Source organism: Notolepis coatsorum (genome assembly GCF_963971535.1).
Source record: "Notolepis coatsorum genome assembly, chromosome: 1".
NCBI classification, from domain to species: domain Eukaryota; kingdom Metazoa; phylum Chordata; class Actinopteri; order Aulopiformes; family Paralepididae; genus Notolepis; species Notolepis coatsorum.
The window spans coordinates 40,133,820-40,155,814 of NC_140165.1; the positions used below are offsets into that span (position 1 = coordinate 40,133,820).

The window sequence follows — 21,995 nt, forward strand, 5'->3', positions numbered from 1 at the left end:
TCCTTAGAACAGGCTGTCATCCCCACCTGTCTGAAGAAGTCCACCATTATTCCTGTACCCAAAAAATCCAAGCCTGCTTGCCTCAACGACTACCGCCCTGTAGCTCTCACCTCCATAGCCATGAAGTGCTTTGAGAAGCTAGTAAAGGGCTGTTCCTTCCTCCCCATCAACCTGGACCCCCTGCAATTTGCATACCGCCCCAACAGGTCCATGGAGGACGCCATAGCCCATGTGCTGCACACAGCAGCCTCACACCTGGACAAGAGGCAGGGGAACTATGTGAGAATGCTATTCATCGACTACAGCTCAGCATTCAATACCATAGTCCCCTCCAAACTCATAGCCAAGCTCAGGGACCTGGGCTTGAACTATGACCTCTGCCAGTGGGTCTTGGACTTCCTGACGGGCAGACCCCAGGTGGTGAGAGCAGGCAACTGCACCTCCTCATCCATCACTCTCAACATAGGGGCCCCCCAGGGCTGTGTCCTGAGTCCCCTCCTCTACTCCCTGTACACACATGACTGTGGCACAGCGGAACAACAACACAATCATCAAATTTGCTGACGACACAGTAGTGGTGGGCCTTATCTCTGCAAATGACGAGAGGGCCTACCTGGAGGAGGTTAAGGTTCTAGCGGGATGGTGTCAAGAGAACAGCCTCTGCCTGAACGTCAGCAAAACAAAGGAGATGATTGTGGACTTTAGGAGGTCGGGGGTTAGGGACTACAGCCCCCTCAGCATTGACAGGGCACCGGTTGAGAGAGTGAACCGTTTTAAGTACCTCGGAGTCCATATATACGAGAACTTGACATGGACCACACACATTGACAGTGTTATCAAGAACGCACGACAATGCCTCTACTTCCTTAGGCGCTTAAGGAAGTTCAACGTGAGTCAGAAGATCCTCAAGAACTTTTACTCATGCACAATAGATAGCACCCTGACTGGCAATATCACCTCCTGGTTTGGGAATAGCACTGCACAAGACGACTACAGAGAGTGGCCCGTTCAGCCAAACGCACAATTGGAGGGGGGCTTCCCACTCTCCAAGGCATTTACAACAAGCGGTGCATGGGCAAGGCTAAGAGAATTATCAAAGACTCCAGCCACCCAAACAACTGCCTCTTTGAACTGCTGCGGTCAGGCAAGCGATACCGGAGTCTCATGGCAAGCACAGAGAGACTCAGAAGGAGCTTCTATCCCCAGGCCATCAGGATGCTCAATGAACAATGAACAATAAGCAAACCATCAACACAACCACAGCGCACATACACTCACTTAAATAAACAACACACTGTAGCACCCACTTTACCACTTTAGACACACGTTACACTTTATATTTATATTATTGGTAAGGAAATTGCACATCATTCTCATTACTTATTGCACCTCCTTATTGCACCTCACCACTACAAGGTGGCACCACAAGCTAAGCTATACCTCACAATTTTTGTACCAGCTGTACATACTGTATATATATACACTGAACACTTATGTTGTTTACACTTGTTTACGTACATGACTTCTTGACTTTCTATTTTATACTTATTATACTTATTTTATACTATCTTGTTATTATCTAGCACACTCTCAGGAGCAACACAGAAAGAAACATTTCATGCAAAGTATTCTGTATTCTGTATGACAACTAATAAAGAAACTTAAAACTTGAACTTGAAACGTCCATATAAATCTATAGTTTATTAACGATGCAGCATCCTGATGCAGATACATACGGATGTGCACCAGCGCACACACATGCACGTACACTCACACATACTGTATATGTGCGTAATGAATCGTTCCAGCCACAGTAGGTTTCTATTATTCTAATGACTGGTTTTATTAGGATATCGCGGATATGCACTGCCCCCCTGGTTCATGACCGCAGACAGAGCAGGAGATGGCCTTGAGAGCCAATTGACACTACTAAATAAGATGTCACATGTGTGATGTTCTACACAGTATGACATACTACTATAGGGCAGAGCATATCTGCGATTTCCTAATAAAACAAGTCATTCGAATAATTGTCACCAGACCCCCATGGGAAGTATCCAGATCTAGGGTTAAAGTGTGCAAACGCACGGATACACTTCCCAAAGGGCTCAGCTGACCTACCACACACGAATTTCCCCAAGACCACAAACAGACACGGGAGAATGTTTAAGAAACAATAAGAAATACTTTATTACAGGAAATATATATATATACTGTAGCATACAAGTTCATAAACCTAGATAAATGACTACTAACTAACCTAATCTAAAAGACCAGTGCTCGTAGGCCTAGGGTGAATAAAAGAGGAAGCGCTTCTCTGCACTGTAGGCCAACCCCAAGCTGCTACTCCCACCCCCACTATCTGTTCTGCCCCTAAAGCACTGCACACGTGGGGAATGGTGCCGATACGGCACCCAGGTCTGGAAATGGTCACGAACTAATCCAAAATCACACTGCACACTACACTACAAACATAGCCTGAGAATATAAATACCACACATCTGGTCTCAGGGAGTCACAGCACATAATCAAGTACTATTAAGAACAATACACACTGGTGGCACACAGCAAAGATAAGGGGGCATGTCTAGGGTAGTGGGTATGGGGTGCTACGAGGTTTAGGTCTGGGGCCAGAATGTTCCTCCCACATCCTAGCCTAGGTTGGGGCAGTGAAAAGCGCTGGTCATAGTTGGTAGACAATACGACAAAAAGGATATAATGCGGCCCGGAGACGCGTAGGCTGGGAGGGTCTCTCCCCCCCTCCCTCTCTCTCCCACGGCCTCAGGCTGAAAAGCGTTCCGACTGGGACCGGGGAATAGGGTACTTCTTAGTACAGAGCAGACCAGGGTAATGCGGTAGTGTCCTCCAGGCGGCAAGGAAATAGCACAGTTAATTACACACGTTGAGCTCCTACATTAATTTGTTAGTCAAATGGCCGCCCCGTTGTACTGCTCTCCAACGAGCGGGCCCGTGTTAATAGTAGCAGCGTTTCAGCATGCGGTGCTCTCGATTCTCTTCAATTGTAATGTCAGTTTGTATTCTCCAAAGTTCCTTATAGCACAGTAGTTCATATATTCCATTTACTGATAGCTCGGGAAACAGTACATTCATCCGGCCAGATATACCGATACTTTGTGTTTACTCATGGCGTGTAGCATGGCTACAATGTCTCTCTCTTGGTTTCGCTCCACTCGTTCCCCAGAGAGAAAGTGAACGCAGCAGGCTTGGAGCAGTAAGTGTCTCCCGTGGAAAAAGGCACAAGAGAAGGGTAGCGTGCCCTCGTATCTCCGCAGTTCCGCGTTCCTGGTGTCGTCCGTGCGACTCTGTTCTGCCTACTGCCAAACACAAATCCTCCTTTCAACAGCGCCCCGTCCTTCCGGGCACCGCCCCTCCACGCCAGCTAGCCAATCCATCTCCTGCTCCCTCCAGCGGCACACCCCGGCTGCGTAAGAAAGAGGGACCACATGTGTAGACTGTACGACAAATAGGTTATCCCCCCCTGGTGGCCCTGCACTCGCCTGCTGTCACTGGCCTCTGCACATATCACCATCCCCACATGACGGCTCCCCACGCTCCCACCGGGACTCCATGGACCTCATCTAAGAGGGAAGAAGGGACAGCATGGCGCAGTACTGCGATAGGAGAGTCCAATACACAACACAGTCGGAATTACACTGGCCTGTTAAACCAGCCAGGTAAGCATCTAGGTCCTCATTGATTGATTGAAAAGTTTATTAACAGATTGCAGAATGGGTACAGTACAGTACAGCTCAATACATACAATTGTTAAGGGGATGCAGACCAGAGAAAGACTTTCATCTTGTTTACATCAGGGTCCCCCATTTTCAATTCATCATATGACACACACGACATACAGATAGACAGTACTGCTACATCTATACATTTATGACATACCAGATTTGCAAATACAGTACTGTTTGTGATACTAAGAAAATCCAGAAAAAGAGTGTATATACATTTGACATAGAAACTATACATTGGAGGAGGTTGGGTAGGTGGGGTGGGGTTGGGTGGGTCTGTACATTGGAGGTGTGGGGGGGGGAGGGTTGGGTACGGGGGGGCACTGTACATTGGAATACTGACAAGGCCATACTTGGTCTTTACTGTACAACTGGGTTAGGACATTTGTAGGGGCCAGTTTCGAATTGCAGTCTCCCGTAGGTGTTCTTTGAGAGTGTTTTTGAAAGTGGGTAGTGATTCACATTCCTTTACAACTTTGGGTAGGGCGTTCCACATTGATGTGGCATAATTGCGAAACGTGTTTAGTCCCTTGTTTGAGCCGAATCTGGGTTTTACATGATTTGTGGAGCTCCCTCTGGTGTTGTGATCGTGGTATTCACTGACCTTTGGGAAGTATTTTGACATGTACTGTATATGGGTACCTTGGTCGTGTAGTGTATCTTGTAGACCAGGCCCATTGCAAGTTGCTGTACTCTGTCGTCTACTCTAAGCCATCCTAGGTTGGCAAAGTGGGCAGGGGTGAGGTGGGTTCTAGGAGTCAGGTCAAGCAGTAGTCTGACTAGTTTGTTTTGAGATGTTTGTAATTTAGTTTTAGTGCCTTTGAGGTGCTTTGGTACCATGAGGTGCAAGCATAGTCGTAGTGCCCTTGAATGAGTGCTCCTGCCAGAGTCTTCAGGGTATTCTTGTTTACCAGAGAGGAGATCCGGTACAAGAATCGAGTTTGTTGGTTGACCTTTTTTATTACATTGGATGCCATTTTGTCACAGGAAAGATTAGCCTCTAGGATGGAACCCAGGTAGGTAATTTCATATTTCCTTGTGACAATATTGTCACCCACTGTAACTGAGAAGCCGTCGGTCTTGCTGAGTTTGTTATTTGAACCGAAGAGAATGGACTCCGTTTTGCCCATGTGTAATGATAGTTTGTTGTCGGCGAGCCATATGCAGATTTTGCCTAGTTCCGAGCTGAGGGTTTTTTCAACCTGTAACTTGTTCTTGTCAGAGACCAGCAGGGCTGAGTCGTCCGCAAACAGGAACAAGTTGCAGTCACAAGCTGACGACATGCCATTTGCATAAATTAGGAACAGTAGCGGTCCTAGTATGCTTCCTTGTGGAACACCACAGTTCACTGTGAGGGGTGGGGGATAGGGTACCTTTTACCTCCACCATCTGTTCTCTCCCCTCCAGGTAGGATTGTATCCAGCTCACTGATAAACTATCAAAACCAATTGCTTTTAGCTTGTCAATCAGAATGGTGTGATTGACAGTGTCGAAGGCCTTTTGTAGGTCTAGCATGACCATGCCGCAGTATTTGCCCGCGTCCACCTCTTGCTTGATGTGGTCGTTCAAATAGAGAAGGCATGTGTCAGTGGAGTGGGATGTTCTGAAGCCAGATTGGAATTCGTAGATTCGATTTTTTTCCGCAAGGTACTTTTCGACCTGTTCGTATACTATTTTTTCCATGACTTTCGAGATGGATGTAAGGATAGAAACAGGGCGGTAGTTGACTGGGTCTAATTTGCTGCCCTTTTTGTGCAGGGGTGTTACTCTTGCAATTTTGAAGTCCTTGGGGTCGTGTCCCTGTTTTATGGAGAGGTTTATTATGTATGTGATGACTGGGGTGATGGCGGCTGCTGAGTCTCTGAGGAATTTGGAGGGGATGTTGTCATGGCCAGTGGCCTTGTTCGGTTGGAGGGCGCTCAGTTTTTTGAGTATCTCATCTAGGGCTGGGCGATATGACGATATTATATAAATATCGGGTACAGTTCATTAACGATACACTTTTTAAACGTATCGTGGATATCGTGATGTTTTGCCCAAGAGGCTTGTGTCGCGTCAATCTGGTCCACACGTTGACACTTTTGAACAGCGCCGCCCCACACACACACTACTGCATCAAAAGTTACTACTTATGATAACAAAGGCATTCGTTTTGTGGCATTAACGTTATATAGTTACACTTTCAATAACATCAGCGTATTTACATAGCAACGACGAGGTCGACCTAGATATAGATAGCAAGCATTAGTCGTTCATATCTCAGCCCGTGCTGACTCAGTTGTGCCCATTCTGCGGTCTGTTAATAAAGTTTTCAATCAGACAGATGTATGGAAAGGCTTTTATTATAACATCCGTTGCAGTAAAATCATTATGCCTCCAGTCGTTTGGTCCTTCTGCGGAGCTAAAAGCTAAACGTCGGCCGCGGCGAGCTACCGCTGCCATTGTTATTGTCATTGAGCTCTCCAATGGCGGAAGTAAAAAATGAATACGCGCTTGCCGATTGGTGCTAAGAACAGCAGGGCGGGTGCAAGCGATGTGACGTAATTGGCAGACGCGACTGTCAATCAAAATGATTCTGTTTGCCGACTGAATGAATGAGAACGTTATTAACAGATTGCAGCATGGGTACAATACAGTACAGCTCAATACAACAACAGTCAACAGCGGACTGGAGGATGCAGACCAGAGAAAGACTTTCGTCTTGTTTACATCAGGGTCCCCCATTTTCAATTCATCATATTTCATATCTAAATCATATAATATCTCATTGCTAAATATATGCAATATATAATCTAATAATCCAATAATCTAAATCTAATATATAATATAAAAATGCTAAATGCATGGGTATTTTATTTTGTCTTTAATGTTAGCTTGCAAACTCAAATACTGTCTTGGTAAGCCTCATAATGAATTTTGGGGAAAAAAAGAAAAACATCGTGATGCGTATCGTGTATCGCCGAAAGGTCAGAAAATATCGTGATATCATATTTAGGCCATATCGCCCAGCCCTAACCTCATCTGTAGTTACCATTTCCAGTTTTAAATCGTCTTTGTGGACGCCTAGGTTCTTGTAGTATGCTACTATGTGTTCTACCCCATACTGCCCTGAGTGGGAGGGTAGTTTGTTTACCAGTGTTGTGGCTATGTTTGTGAAGAAAGTGTTTAAGTAATTGGCTACATCCAGTTTGTCTGTGATGAGCGTGTTGTCCGTCTTTATGTTTATGTTTGAGTACTGTATTTGAAAATCTGGTATGTCATAAATGTATAGATGTAGCAGTACTGTCTATCTGTATGTCATGTGTGTCATATGATGAATTGAAAATGGGGGACCCTGATGGAAACAAGACGAAAGTCTTTCTCAGGTCTGCATCCTCTTAACAATTGTATGTATTGAGCTGTACTGTACTGTACCCATTCTGCAATCTGTTAATAAACTTTTCAATCAATCAATCAATCAATCAATCAATCAATCAATTCAATCAATCAATCAAACCTGGTTTTGAGTTTTTTACTGCAGCCTAGTTGATTATTGAGTAATTTCCAAAGTTTACGTCATTTCTTAGTCTGTTTATTTCTAGTTTGAGTTCAGTCACGTGGGCTTGGAGTTCACTGCTCGTGCTTTTGGTAAGCTTTGACTGACTTTTACGAAACTCAGAGCATTTTTTGTCTCTGGCTTTCATAGCGGTCAGTATTTCAGTGTGCATCCACGGCTCAGCGCGATTTTTTACCCTGGTGGTTCTTAGGGGGGCCATGTTGTTAAGTATTGTTGAGAATTTGGTTTTGAAGCCAAGCCAGGTTTCTTCAACCAGTGTACCATTGAGCTCATCTGACCAGTCCAGACTCTCCAGTTCAAGGTTAAAGGCCTCGCTAGAGTAGGTTTTGAGGTCTCTAGATGTGACTGTTTTGTGACAGCCAGCCTTTTGCTTTAGCTTTTTACGGGTACAGAATATCATATAATGATCACTTAACCCGCATGCTATAACCCCTTTATTGGAGATCTTGGACTTGTCAGAGGTCAGGATGAGGTCAATGGTAGTCTGAGTTGATTCACATACCCTTGTGGGTTGGTTGATTAGCTGGCTGAGGCCGTGCAGATCACAAAGCCTACTGAAGGACCATCAGGACCATCACTGGGCGTGTCCTCCTCTCAGGGTCCCGCAGGTACATCAACACACATACATACATACATACAGACACACACATACCCCCACCCGCGACATAATGACCTACTGTTGAGCATACTGTTGCTGGAATGATTCATTACGCACGTATACAGTACGTGTGTGTGTGTGCGCGCTGGGCGCATCTGCCTTATGCATCCTCACCAAACCGTTTCTCCACTGCTTAGATGTGTGCACTAAGCAATGTAATAAATAAATAAAACCAACAATAAATAATATAGAGAACAAGATATGAATAGTCTATTCCACTACATATACGTAGGATTGGGTTTAGTTCTTATTATTTTTTTTTAACATGATTCGTTGAGTCATAACTATAAATGTAAAACGTAATTGTTGATGATACAAATAATGTTGTATTTATTATTATTATAATGATTTAATTCCGAGGATGTCTGTAGAATGAAGTGAACACAATCCCCAAGGATTTCTCCCAAATGAAGCCGTTAAAAACTCGGGCGCACACAAGTCTGTCTGTGTTACGACTGTCTTCAAGTTTGTAAATCCTATTCGTAGCTATGAACGAATTTATGAAAAGAAGCCGTTCGAGAATGCCAAAAGAGTTTGTAAATCGAGTTATGAAGAAATTAGTTGGTAACTTTCTCGTAAGTCAGTTCGAGAATGAGGTCCAATGTTTGTCAACATTGGGATATAATATACCTAGACGTTCAGTTATGGATGGTTGAAAAGGATACAAAATATATTCATATATATATTTCACCTAAAGTAAAATAATAAAAAAAATAAAAAATAAAGCTGTTCCTGTTTAATAATGTATGTGAATCTACCTCGATTGTACACGGTCAAAGTTTGGCCTTCGAGTTCCAAGATGAGTGACATTTCGAAATCGTATTATCCAAAGGCAAGTAAGTCTGAGTGGTTTGACGACAAGACAAGGTTGTGTGCTGTCACATTGAGAGAGATGCATCACATTTGAGAGATTTCATAAGATTCACATTTCGTAAGACCCATGAGACCCACTATCTTTTCCCTGGAAAAAAACTTCGGGGGCATTCTGGATGAAAGCACTGACGAGGCGAAGGTAATCAAGGTAACCAAACTCATGGACAGGTCATCAGACATCTCGTGTTTTTATGGAGACTTCTGGAGCCAAAAATGTCATCATTGTTTAGAATAGAATAACTTTTAATTGTCAAGTATACAACGAAATTCCAGGGGAGCTCCCACAGACCATAGTACAATATATACATACATGATGTAACACATAACAGAATATTTTAAATAATAAAGTGCATGATGAGCGGTAACATAGTGGTTATCAAGTCCAGGTAAGTGCATCGTGCACGTGAGGGGACAGTCAATGAACGAACAGCAAACATACAGTATACCTGATTCTAAAACCTCTTCATGTCAAGGACCCCCAAATTAATACGTAACTGACCAAGGCCTCTTCAAAAAATTCTATTATTTTCATGATTATACTGTATCTCACAGGTTGAACAAACCTGAATGTTATTGCCATCAAATACAATGTAGATTGTGTCTTTACCTTTCTGTGAATGTCTAGGGAAAAAAAGGGTCTCAATTTGATGAAAAATGCCGGAGCTATTTACATTATAAAAAAGTACAAGTCTTACAGACCCACTTCTATCCGAGCTCCGGGAGGGTCATCAAAGAGAAGCTGCCTATCCATCCACAATGGTGGAACGAACTTGCCACAACAGCCGAAACCCGCCCAATCTTTCGCCGTCGACTAAAAACACACTTCTTCAATCAATATCTGAAATTAAAAAGAAAGAAAATCCACTAACCTTTTTACCGTCTTATACTATCATGCAGTCTTCCTACTACACTAATAGTCTCTACTACTATGCACTCAACACTGCAGCACCCACGCTTCAGCAATGTTTGATGAACATTGTCAATCAGCCGAAAGAGTCGTACCCTTCCTGCTGACTTGTCGTACAGAAGTCGCTTTGGATAAATAAATCTATAACCTTATTTAGTCTTGTGTTGGTCTTGTTCTCTGATTCTATTTTCTGAAGAAGCCATTTCATTGGCTTAGTGACGATATATAGGAAGCTTGTATTCTCTGTTCTTGGCAGAATGTAGGATGTATAGTCTGCCCGTTGCAATGTACTTTTCCCTTGCAACGTTGCTTGATTCACTTTTGAATAAACTTAAAATTAATAAAATTTAAAAGATTAATTCTACCTTTGATGAGTATCAGGGCTGCGCTTAGCTGACCTTCAGGCTCAAATATAACTTCAGTTCCTTTCAAATGCCTCAGCAGGCTTGATTGATACTGTCTAGACATTTGTAGGAGAGGGATGGGGGTGGAGCAGTTAAAACGGTACTCTCAACTCTCAAGTTTCCATGAGGAACTCCTACTGTGAATGTGCAAGATGGGGGCTGTCAGACTACCTGTCTGGCTAAGAAGGTTAGCTTGAAACTTGTTGGTTGCCTACATCGAAATGAAAGCTTTGTTTGGCCAGTTTTGGGGCCGTCAGGCTTTGTACTAATGTTACCGGGGGAAAACCTGTCTGATTTGAGCCTACATGGACTACACCAAAGGTGATTGGAAAAAAAATTGGGTATTCAGGTGCGGCTGGGTAGCGCAGTGGACTAAGCACTTGCCTACCACCGCAGAGACTCTGGGATCTAATCCAGCTGTCAACGGTACCTCCGGCTTGGTCAATCGTCCCTACTAACACAATTGGCAGTGTTAGCGGGTGGTAAGCCGGTGGGGTATGTGTTCTGGTCATTTTAAACTGCGACTCCTACTGGTCGGTCAGGGTGCCTGTTCAGCATATGGGGGAAATAGCGTGAACCTCCGGACGTGTTACGTTCCCCCAGTGAAACTCCTCACTGTCAGGTGAAAAGAAGTGGCTGGCGACTCCACATGTATCGGAGGAGGCATGTGGTAGTTCTACACCCTCTACAGTCTACACCCTCCCCAGGCCGACAGTGGGGCAATGCGAGCAATGACCAGGAAGGGAATTGGCATAACGACTAAATTGGGATGGGTGAAAAATACAGAAAGCCCAACAATAAATAGAATAAAATTAAATAAGAATTGGGTATTCAGGGGGAGCTCCAGTAGCTCACCGCGTACCTCGAACGCTATTTCAGCGTCGGGGACAACCGTGTGCGTCACGGATCTGGGGTACACGAGTTCGACTCCCGGACTCGCCGTATTTTCTCAGAGTGTCTTTCCCCGATCTATACCCCATTCAACCTGTCTCTGTCGGTCATACTTGACCAGAAAAAGCGATAAACGCTAAAAGAAACCAGCTGACTGGTCAAAGAAAAAAAAGAAAAAATTGGGTATTCAGGCCAGTATTGCTATAGTGCATCGCAAAAGACTGCTAATGTGACACATTTCAGGAAGTGAGAAGGACCCGGTTAATCTCCTTTTGAAATGCCTCTGGTTGGACCAGTGTTCTTATAACGAGGGATCAGTCATCCAAGCGGAAATAAACAACCACTGGAATGGTGACTGAGACCAGCATTCTAAAAATGTCCCTCACTTAAATAGAACCCCTGGTCCCAACGTCCACACTTTTGTCAAGGTAATGGTGTCAATGTGTAGACCTTTTTATGTTGGGTTTTACTGTCTTGACGAAGGACACGTTGGTAGAGATGTGACACTGGAAGGCAAACCTGTGACTTTAGGCCTGATCCACCAGACCCCCAACCATTCTGACGCACCCAGAACAAAAGTTAAGTATTCATTATTTGTCTACTGGCCAACGGCTTACTCTTTCTCCTGTCCAGGCGACTGCAACAGTGTGCACACTAGCAGGAATGGCATAGGGGCTGTTATGAAGACAGTATAGGACTGGAAGTCAAATAGTGCTGCCAGACCTGTGCCCACAATTCCTTTAGTTCCACTCCCTTTGACTGTCTTGTAGAAGGGAAGGGCATTTGAAGGCATGTCAATATCCAAATATTATATACAAAAAAGAAAATTGGTTAACCAAACTACCTCCCCTCCCAAAAAAAAGAAAAAGGGCTTCTGTGATCCTTTCCTTCGCCAAACAAATAATCATAATTGTGACTGTTTTCCATTTATTATTCAAATAAATCAGAAAACCAAATTAAATGTGTTAACGTCATGGTGCCCAAGTGCGTCCACCTTTTTATAGGATTCTATCACATTTGCATAACAATAGCGAATATTACGTACCTTGCGCCGTTTTCATTGGAGTTTTTTACAAAATAACGCTGTTTTATTTGTCCTATATATGCGGATAACATTTAAAAACTTAATTGTACCATTTTAGTTCCCTTTAGACAACAAACATAATGCTAATGATGCACTTTAATTATGATAATTAGGTGGCCATTCACAGTCACTGTACTGAGGTGACGTGAGGGCGCATTCATAGTTTAACGCTCCTGTGTTCAGATCGCATTAACCACCTTTTACTGACCTGCTGACCTGTGAACTGTGAAAAAAGATCTTGGAAAATGGAGTTCTTTTGTTTGAACCTGTTTTCATCCTTTAAAATCAATGCTGCCATCTACTGTTAACTGGAAGGTAGTGTATAAAGCGTTTGTCTACCATCTCATCTCAGGAGCAAACAACATCCCCATTTTATTTGTCTAACAAACAAAATATTAATCAAAATCACTTGTCACATTAACATTTGAGAGTACATGTGTTTTCAACAAAAATATGACAAATTTAACACAACAGCCAGCACTTTTTAACATTTTATAAACAATATATAAAAAATATAATAAACATAACTTAGAACAATATCAACTATTTACAGCACACCATACATATTTATAAATTTTTTCATTCATACACTCCTCTTCTGCGGCTGTGGAGAGAGCCGCCACGCGGGGTACGGGAGGAGGTTGTGGGAGTCCTTGATGTTTCAGCCCGCTGCCGCTGTCGGTCTGCCCTGGCCAGAGCTCCTGCCTCGGCGCGGGCGGCGCGGTCCTCTGTCTCGTCGATGGCATCCGTCATCTCCTGGGCGGTGAGCAGGCAGGCCTTGGTGGTGTTCCTCCTGACCTTTCCAGATCTTCGGGTGAACTCTTGAGGCAGGCCAGGACCGTGATGTGTTCCCTGGTTCCCTGGGCCTGCCTGTAGGCGTGCTTCGTCCCACGGGGCACAACGACCTTCCTCCGGTTGGAGTCCATCTGAAACCCTGTCTCGTCACAGTTGTAAATATGACGGGGTTTCTCCCTCAGCCCATGTTCCTCCAAGGTGGTGGTGAGGAGCTTGAAGTAGTCTTCTATGGCCCCCCTCTTGGCGCAGGCTGCCCTCCCACGGTCAATGGTGTCCGGGATCAGGCTGGACTTAGGGACCTCGAACGTGGCTGCCCGCCTCGCACTCCACCTGCCTGCTCTGACCTCTGCAACGGCCTGGTCCATGGCCTCCGGGGCCCACAGACGCACCTTCCTCTCCCTCTTCCGCATTTGCCGGATATTAGGCATGCTCTGCAAACACACAAAAATATTTTAAACAAGAAAGTAAAATAATATGAACTTTATTATTATTGTACGACTGACAAGTTTATTTTATTTGATTTATTTAGCACATTATTTAAAAAAAACAGTGCTAGGAGGGAACTTACTGTATGTGAGTGATTTATGATGAAATTAGATTTGAATTGTTTTTTGAATATGGATAAGGAGGTTGTTGACCTCAATGATGAATTTAGTTTATTGCTATGGTTTGTTGGATATGAGTGAAATTCTGATGAAAAGATGAAGAACAATGGAAGGTATCAAGAAGATCTTGCCTATTGTTAATGAACTTGAATATGAATGAGCATGAAACCAAAATGATTATGCCGAAATATTACCAGACATGCAAACACACACACACAACCTTACCTTCACCCAGTTCAGCATGGCAGCCTCACACACACACACCTCCATTCACCTGTAGAGAAACAAACAAGCACACACACAAACCTACCGTGTCTGCTGTGCTGTCTCTGGACTTTGTCACTCCGTCTGTCTATGCTTCAGATGTTTTTTTATACAGAGATTGAGAGAGAGAGAGAGAGAAAACCAGTTCATTATTTTCCCCGCAACAATTATTGTTCTCCCTTCGATTATTTTCGCGCAACCTCAGTTCATCACTACCTGGTCACCCTACTTCAGACAAACTTAGATCTCTTATTAAGAATATTACAAATGTACAACACATTTCGTCGGACAAAACACTGGCTATATATGCTAGCAACATAAACAAACGATCTGACTTCATCTTGGGGCGAGTGGGAGTTCCTGTTTAAGGAACAGGATGCTACTTTTACTTGGGAAACAGCGTCGCCCCGAACACATTCAAACAATTATAACGTTGCAGTGGTACAAACGTTCACATCTAGTAGTCTTTAGATGACTAAATATAGATGAATACTCATGAAATTTGATATATATACTCTAAAATAAGTATGATTTCATATCACCTACCTTTCGACGTCAAAATCTGGTGGGGCTGTGAGGAAAGATCCAGAATGCCGCGCAAGATGGGGCGTGACCGAAGTTGGGTTTGGGCGTTCCCAGATAAAGAGGGTGACCGGGATTGGTTTACGTTCCGTTAAATGTATTGCACACCGAAGAAGGCAAAAACAGCAGGGCTGAATTGGAGCACAAACATCATCCAGTCGAATACCTACATCATTTTCAATAGTTCGATGAACTGCGCATGTCCCTTTTTCCCGGCACACAGAGACCGGTGGGATACAGGTATACCACATATACCATCTCCAATAGCTTCTTCCCGAATGCTGTGAGACTACTGAAATGAGCTCATCACTGCCTGCACACTGCACCATAGCACTTTATGGCACCTATTCTCTCTTTTAGTGAATGAATTAATCAGTGAATTGAATTAGACTAGATTTTTATGGAATGGATTCACTGCGACTCCTACTGGTCGATCAGGGTGCCTGTTCAGCAGGGAGGGGATCTGGGGGAAATAGCGTGAACCTCCGGACGTGTTACGTTCCCCCAGTGAAACTCCTCACTGTCAGGTGAAAAGCGGCTGGCGGAGGAGGCACTTTATGGCACCTATTCTCTCTTTTAGTGAATTAATTAATCAGTGAATTAAATTAGTTTTATTGAACTAAATCAGTTTTATTGAATTAGATTAGGTTTTTATTGAATGGATTCATTTTCTATTGAATTAATTCGTTTTGTATTGAATGATTCGTTTTTATTGGATTATTATTTAATCAGTTTGCTATCATGAGGATCAGTATTATTTTAGTATTTATTCTAGTTGTTTAGTATTTAATGGCTATAAACCGAGACCTGAGTACTGTATTTCGTGCTTCCATGTCACATGGAATAATGACAATAAACATTATTGACTTTGATTACCCCACCCATCTGGCAGTTTGGGAGGCCGAAAAAACCAAACACCCCAATACACGGAAAGCTCATGAACTCCGCTGGCAGGGCGGCTGTAAGAAAAGGCCTCTAGCAGGTAGCACCGTAGAGTCTATCCATCACCCGTCCACCGGCCACAGTGGCCTGCTCTCTCTGGTGCAGTGGAACCGAAAACTGAAGAATGTCCTTCCATCAACTGTTCGACAGCTCATAGGTCATGTGTTCCGACAGCTGGAAAGAAAACATCTCCATACAACAAAGTAAGGTGGAAACTCCCTCACTTCCGTATGAAGGCTCAGATCAGACTTTTTTTCCGCATTTCCTCGTTCCGTGGACAGCTGCGGACTCGCACGCGATTCCATTCATGCGATGCAGGCTCTGGGGGTTCTCTCTCTCCACGTCTGCGTCGCCGCTCCTGGCTTTCAGCTTTTTCTCTTGGTTTCTTCTCCCAACCATCATTTTTAACAGCAGTAAACATTCTCTTTTTTTGCGTAAAAAAGGTTCACTAAATATGTTTCTGACTTGTTATAACTAAGAGATTCGCTGGGGAAAAAAAGGAATTGTTTTCATGCATAGATCACATGATGTAGCAAATACTACTTTCACATGTGCGTTTCCTGCATGACAAGTGGGGCCAGCTGAGCAATAGCGGACATATTTATTTTTATCAAACTTTTCTTTATTTTCCCTTTTAAACACGAAACAAGACAACACAATACAGTAACAATAATAATAAACAAGACATCACAGGACAATAACAGCAATAATAATAATATTAATAACGAAAATGACAAGATAATCAATTAAATCAGAATAATGAAAATAAAATTGTTATAATAGCGGACATTATAAATATTTTACCTGCAAATATAAGACTGTTCTGACAGCACAATATTCATGTAACTATAAAAGGGGACATGCATTGCTATTCCTTTCACTATTTGGTCAACTTTACACAATTCCTGTGAGTCTATGGAACACATCTGTAAAAAAAAATCAAAGAAATTCATTGTTTTATATTTTTAATCAAGTACTCAAACGCTAAATTTTTCAACCTCAAGATTTCAAGCTGTTTGTGCTGGGCTCCAGCCATAAGCGCTTTGAGTGACAGTCACCCACACAGTCTGCGACTGGCAGACAGAGAGAGAGATAGAGAGATTGAGGTGGATACTAATTAATTTCGCTGCGGGGGGGCATAATCCCATGGGACAATGCATTGGTAACTTGTTTCAAATGACAATATATACCTCTGTGAATATTATTGCATGGATCGGAATACGGGCGTGCGCGTGGGAGCGTGCACAAAGATATTTTGACAGTGATATGGAGTGCTCCCGACTGCGGGGAGAAGACCCATCCCTGCGGCGCACACACATTTACACACACTCCTGCGCCGCGGTCCCTCTCCCTCTCTCTATCTCTCTCTCCCTCTCTCTCTCTCTCCCTCGCTCGTTCTCTGCTGTCTGTCGGCACCCTCTGTTTGAGGAAGTAATTCCACTGCTCTGTTGTTGAGTGAATTGTGGGCGGTGACTACAACCAGTGCCTTATTCACGTCAGCAAAACAGTCAAATCAGAATGGCTTAGTTGAGTGAGGGAAGATCTTGTGAACTCGAGACTAGACTGATGAGTCAATATGATAATTAGAGACACAGACCACATTGATATAATCCCCCATTGCTAGGAAACAATGCTAAACACTGGAAAAGGCCATTTATAAGACACAGGACCTTTAAGACATTTGCTGACAAAAACTGGTTTTTAATGCAATGGGTACTGTGTATATCAACTACAATATGAGGCTCACTCTGGCATTTCCATGTTCTAAACTGGGAGGGCTGTTTACCAGAGTCTCAGAGCAACACATGGAACTGGAACATGTGCAAGTCACACATTTGGGGCTGCTTGCAGGAGGTCTGTGCGCAGACATGGGTGGATGATGAGATTTACACCACGACTGGACCACGTTGTGCTAAGCTAGGCTAACGTGCAGTCAGATAGTTTTCTACTGAACGCACAGAGAGGAAACTGGTATCTATCTTCTATCTATATGGAGAAGACGATAGGCTAATTTCCCAAAATGTTGGCATGTTCCTTTAACTCCTGTAGATACGTCATTATGTAAAGAAGAATCCTTTGCCTAAAATGGTTTTCGTTTTTATGTTCTTATTTACCTTTGTACATAAATTAAGTTGAGTTAAGTTAAGTTGACCCCCCCCCCCCCCCCCCCCATTGGGAAAATATGTCCTCTACATTTGACCCATCCTAACTAGTGAGGAGCAGTGGGGCAGCCGCACACAGTGGCACCCGGGGACCAACTCCAGCTTTAATGCCAGTACCTTGGTCAAGGACAACGGCAGGAAACCTAACATGCATGTGTGGGGGAATTTACCATGAGTAAGGATGTACTCAGTCAGATGTAGAACACAGGTTTATTTAGCTCAACCAGAGTATCAAGTACAAATACAGTAGATCAAGAGTTAAGGCCTAGTAGTATCCCTCCGAAGAGCACTAGAATCCAGTAAAACCTAGGTCTTTATAGTAGAGATAAAGGGATTATGGGTAGATCGGGCTAGGTATTGGGTTGGAGGCAGTGGCGGCCGCCACTGGGGGGGCGCTAGGGCGCCGCCCCCCCTCAGGCCCTGCCCTGGTTATATGAGAGAACAAGAACAATAATTTTTTAGTTTTTTGTTTTATAGCCCTATAAATAATATAAACATGTTTAAAATGAATAATATTTACTCATTTTAAGTATGTTTGTGTTTCCAATGCACAATATAACGTTACTATATAAAATAAAAAATACTCGTTTTCCTGAACAGCGATAGCGCTCTGAGTGCGCGTCACTGTTCGATCGCTGTATCCGTCGCAGCCAATCAGTGCGTAACGCGTTGTGCATTGAAATATGACTATTATGTTGGAATCCGGGCGCGATTTGAAGCGGTCTAGGCAGCAGCGTCAAGAATTTCTGTAGCCGCATCAGACGCTCTCTGATTGGCCGACGTCAGTTTTTTTTTCCGTAGCAGCATTTCGCGGAGACGATCTTTGATTGGCCGAATCCACTTTCTAATGTTCCAATTCTAGCTTATTCGGGAGAGAGTTGTGTTGTTGTGACTGAGATGCAGCTATTTAGAGCGTGACTGCAAGTTCTTTCGACGGTTAAGCTTAAGCACTCTTTCAAAGTTGGTTAAGGTTAGAGTTTGTCTTAGAGCATTGCGATAGAACGCCAGGTAGTTTGCAGTCTGTTCGACGCGGAAATGGACAAACTGTCTTGTTGTGGTGCTAACAGCTAACAAGCTATATGGCGGATGCAGTCTGGTGGACAGTGGACAGTGTTCTGGATATACATCATCAACAGCGGATTATACACTTTATCAAGCCCACGACGTTTCAATTAAACAAAGTGAGTTGGAGGGACATGCACAATGGACAATGCAGTGGATTATACTTTATCAAGCCCTGCTGCCTGATCTGCTGTCAATTTAACAACAACAAGCTGGTGAGTCGCGATCTTTTTCTCTCTCTCTCTCGCTCTCTCTCTCTCTCTCCCTCTCTCTCTCTCCCTCTCTCTCTCCCTCGCTCTCTCTCCCTCTCTCTCTCCCTCTCGCTCTCTCTCTCTCGCTCGCTCTCTCTCTCTCGCTCTCTCTCTCTCTCTCTCTCTCTCTAATTTCGCCGTGTGTGGGGCATAACCACTCAGACAATGAATGGTAACTTGTTTAAAATGACGAGATATACAAATGTGTTTATTATTGAATGGTGTGGTAGAATTGACGTTGAATTTCATAATTAATATGTGTGAATAAATTAGAAGACCACATCAAAAGCCAGATGTATCTTTCTATAGCAGAGAGAGACTCAGTGGCTAAATCAGGCTCAACTGCCAGTGGAGAGCCATTCTCAACCCCCCACTACACCTTTTCAAACTGACTGTATGTAAATGCTGATCAAAGACAGCTGGGCTGCCCACAGGGCAGACCAGTTTAGACTTGTTTATCTATTAATCAACTGTTTATTATCAAAAGAGTAAACCATAATATTAGAAATGGGTAAATTCATATATACAGGAAATACAGTTGGTAAAAAGTTTGAAGGGTGATTACACTCTTGTTATATAATTCTGGTTAGTACTGTATGGTAATAGGTAGGCCCTTCGGTTCCCAAGCTATGACCCAAAGGAGGGGGTAATACACACCACCCCACCAGATGACATCACACCAGCCCCCACCCGTGGGACAAGACCCACACAGGAAATCGAGGAGGGGGGGGCAACCAGCCCCCCCCCCCAGAGGAAACCAGGGGGAAGGGCGGACCGCCCTTCCAGAAGCACCAGCCGGATTGGAGGACCATATTAGTAAAATGTGCTATTATTGGCTAGAAATTATAAGATATAAGGGGCGACAAAATGTTAGACTGGAGCCCAGATCCCAACCCCGTTCTGCGTGCTCCCCGCGCCCCACCCAGGGACTACTGTGAGCTGATTGCATTTTACGTGAGTAAATCATGGGAAACACCAATGGTTGTTTATAGATTAGAGTAATGTACAGATCCCTGATCTGTAAACCAGATTTACTCATGTATAATGTGTACAGTAAATTCTCTATGTTCAAATTATGTTAACCAAGTGACTGTTTCTGTACATATTGGGGTTTGAGAATGCAAACCTTATTGTGATTTCTGTACACAGGCAGCCATGTTGATGTTTTCTGATAATCTTTTGTATGCAAAAGGCAAACTTCTTATTCACCTTGGCCTCTGGCTCAAATAAATGCTGAGTTGAACTATAGTTCATGGTTTTGTCTGGCTACACGTTTATTTCGTAATCTGCTTTAAGTCAGATGAAGAGACCAACAATTCTATCATATGATCCCTTTCTCCTCCTTCCAGATAAGCAATCTCATTGTACTGTACTACAATAACCTTAGATTATTGTAGGATTCTGTAGGAATTTACTACAATGGATCTGACATCATCTGAGAGAGAGAGAGAGCTGTGCGTGTTTGTGTTGGGCTATTGGAAACGTGGCATTTGACTGACTGTGATCATATATTGATCGATGGCAATGGTGATAATATTCGCCAATGCGTGCCTTGTACATGTTTGCAAAATGTTTGGTATAGCGCCCCTAGTGGAGAAGAATCCACGAGCCGCTACTGGTTGGAGGGGGGCCAGGAGGGGGAGGGGTGAGTTAGAAGGGGGGGGGGGGGGGGGGTGGTATCAGGTGAGAGACAAAAGGTGGATAAATGGGGGAGGGTAGACAGATTGGAGAGGTGTGGGGGGAATAACAAGAATGGGGGGGGTTGGAACATGACTGGGAGATTGTTTGAAACCAAAGTACCCGGAGGATACACATGGAAGAATGGGAGAACATGCTAACTCTACACCCCTGCTGGGATTTGAACCCAGGACCTTCTTGCTGTGACCCCCCCACCACACACACACACACACACACACACACACATCCAGATAATACATTCTTGCAACGTCTCTCTCACTTCAATATTTTATCTTCTGGCTTGGGAAGTAGAGGTTGTCTGGTAATCGGAAGGTTCCGACTCCTCCTGGCAGCACATCGAAGTGTCCTTGAGCAAGACACTTAACCCCTAACTGCTCCCGATGGGCACGTTACTGTTCCTCTTCAAAACCCACCTAAAAACCCACTTTCACGCAACACGACCCTGCTCCCAAGTAGCCCACCCCTGACTCTTATTTGTTTTTTCCTGTTGTTACTATACACATATACTGTATATATATATATATATATCTTTTTTACCCTTTCCTTGTACAGTGTCCTTGAGTCTGAGAAAGGCGCTTCTCTCTTAAAATCCAATTTATTATTTATTATTATTGAGTGGAAATAACAGATTGGATGTTCAACATACCAGCGGCCAGAAAACAGACAGACTCTCTGTAAAAGATTTTGAGAAGTTGGACCAGTCCAACAACTTTGGGGGAGTGTACTGTACGTGGCCCAGACGTTTACATGATGTCAGACAGACAGGCCAATATCCGCTCAGAGACGTGGATATCTGAGGGAGGGAAGGAGAGGAAGAGTTGAGTGTCATCGGCATAGCAATGTTACGAGAAGGCACGAGGCGTGATAATGTTACCCAGAGATTTAGTGTAGAGGGAGAAGAGAATACATTCTTGCAACATCTCTCACTTCAATATTTTAACATGGAACGCTTCTAAGTAAGTGTGACGGAGCGGCTCATACACACACGCACACACACACAGACCAAACATTCACCATGTTCTGTCTTGTGTTATGGTACTGAGGACGTCAAACCCTTATGGTACTGAGGACGTCAACCCCCCCCCCCCCCATCATTAATTCCCTTTACCGTTGTCGTAGCACAACCAAGGATGCACACCGGAGTGCTACGTTCATTCATATTATCATACATTCGTACATATATTTATTATATCATGGTTGTGGTTTTTATTGGTGTTGCTATTTGCTTGGTTTAGGTTAATGAAAACATTTGTATATAGTGTGTAGGAAATTGTTAATTAATTGATGTGTAGCACCTGTGTAGGTTGTTAAGTTAATTATATGTTGCACCTGTGTGAAGCCTGATGTGAGGCTATACCAGGTGTACATGAGGGCTATTTTGGCCAAGTAGAGGAGTCTTCACCTGCTAAAATGAAATGAAATGACTCACTGTCACCCGGGGGGGGATCTTAAGTTCATTTCACTCTTAGGTTCATTTGCCCGGCTGAGAAGCTAGCGTAG

General features: G+C 43.6%; 1 protein-coding gene across 1 annotated transcript; it reads right to left on the bottom strand.

Annotated features, from left to right (window-relative positions):
• Nucleotides 1–12,772: 12,772 nt before the first annotated feature.
• LOC311237351 (uncharacterized protein) lies at nucleotides 12,773–13,868 on the bottom strand. The gene is made up of 2 exons (XM_084325172.1): nucleotides 13,845–13,868; nucleotides 12,773–13,360 (listed from the first exon to the last, which is right to left on the bottom strand). Exon 2 carries the CDS (start codon nucleotides 13,355–13,357, stop codon nucleotides 12,884–12,886), a length of 474 nt encoding a protein of 157 aa, XP_084181298.1. The 5' UTR covers nucleotides 13,358–13,360; nucleotides 13,845–13,868; the 3' UTR covers nucleotides 12,773–12,883.
• Between the last annotated feature and the right edge of the window lie 8,127 nt (nucleotides 13,869–21,995).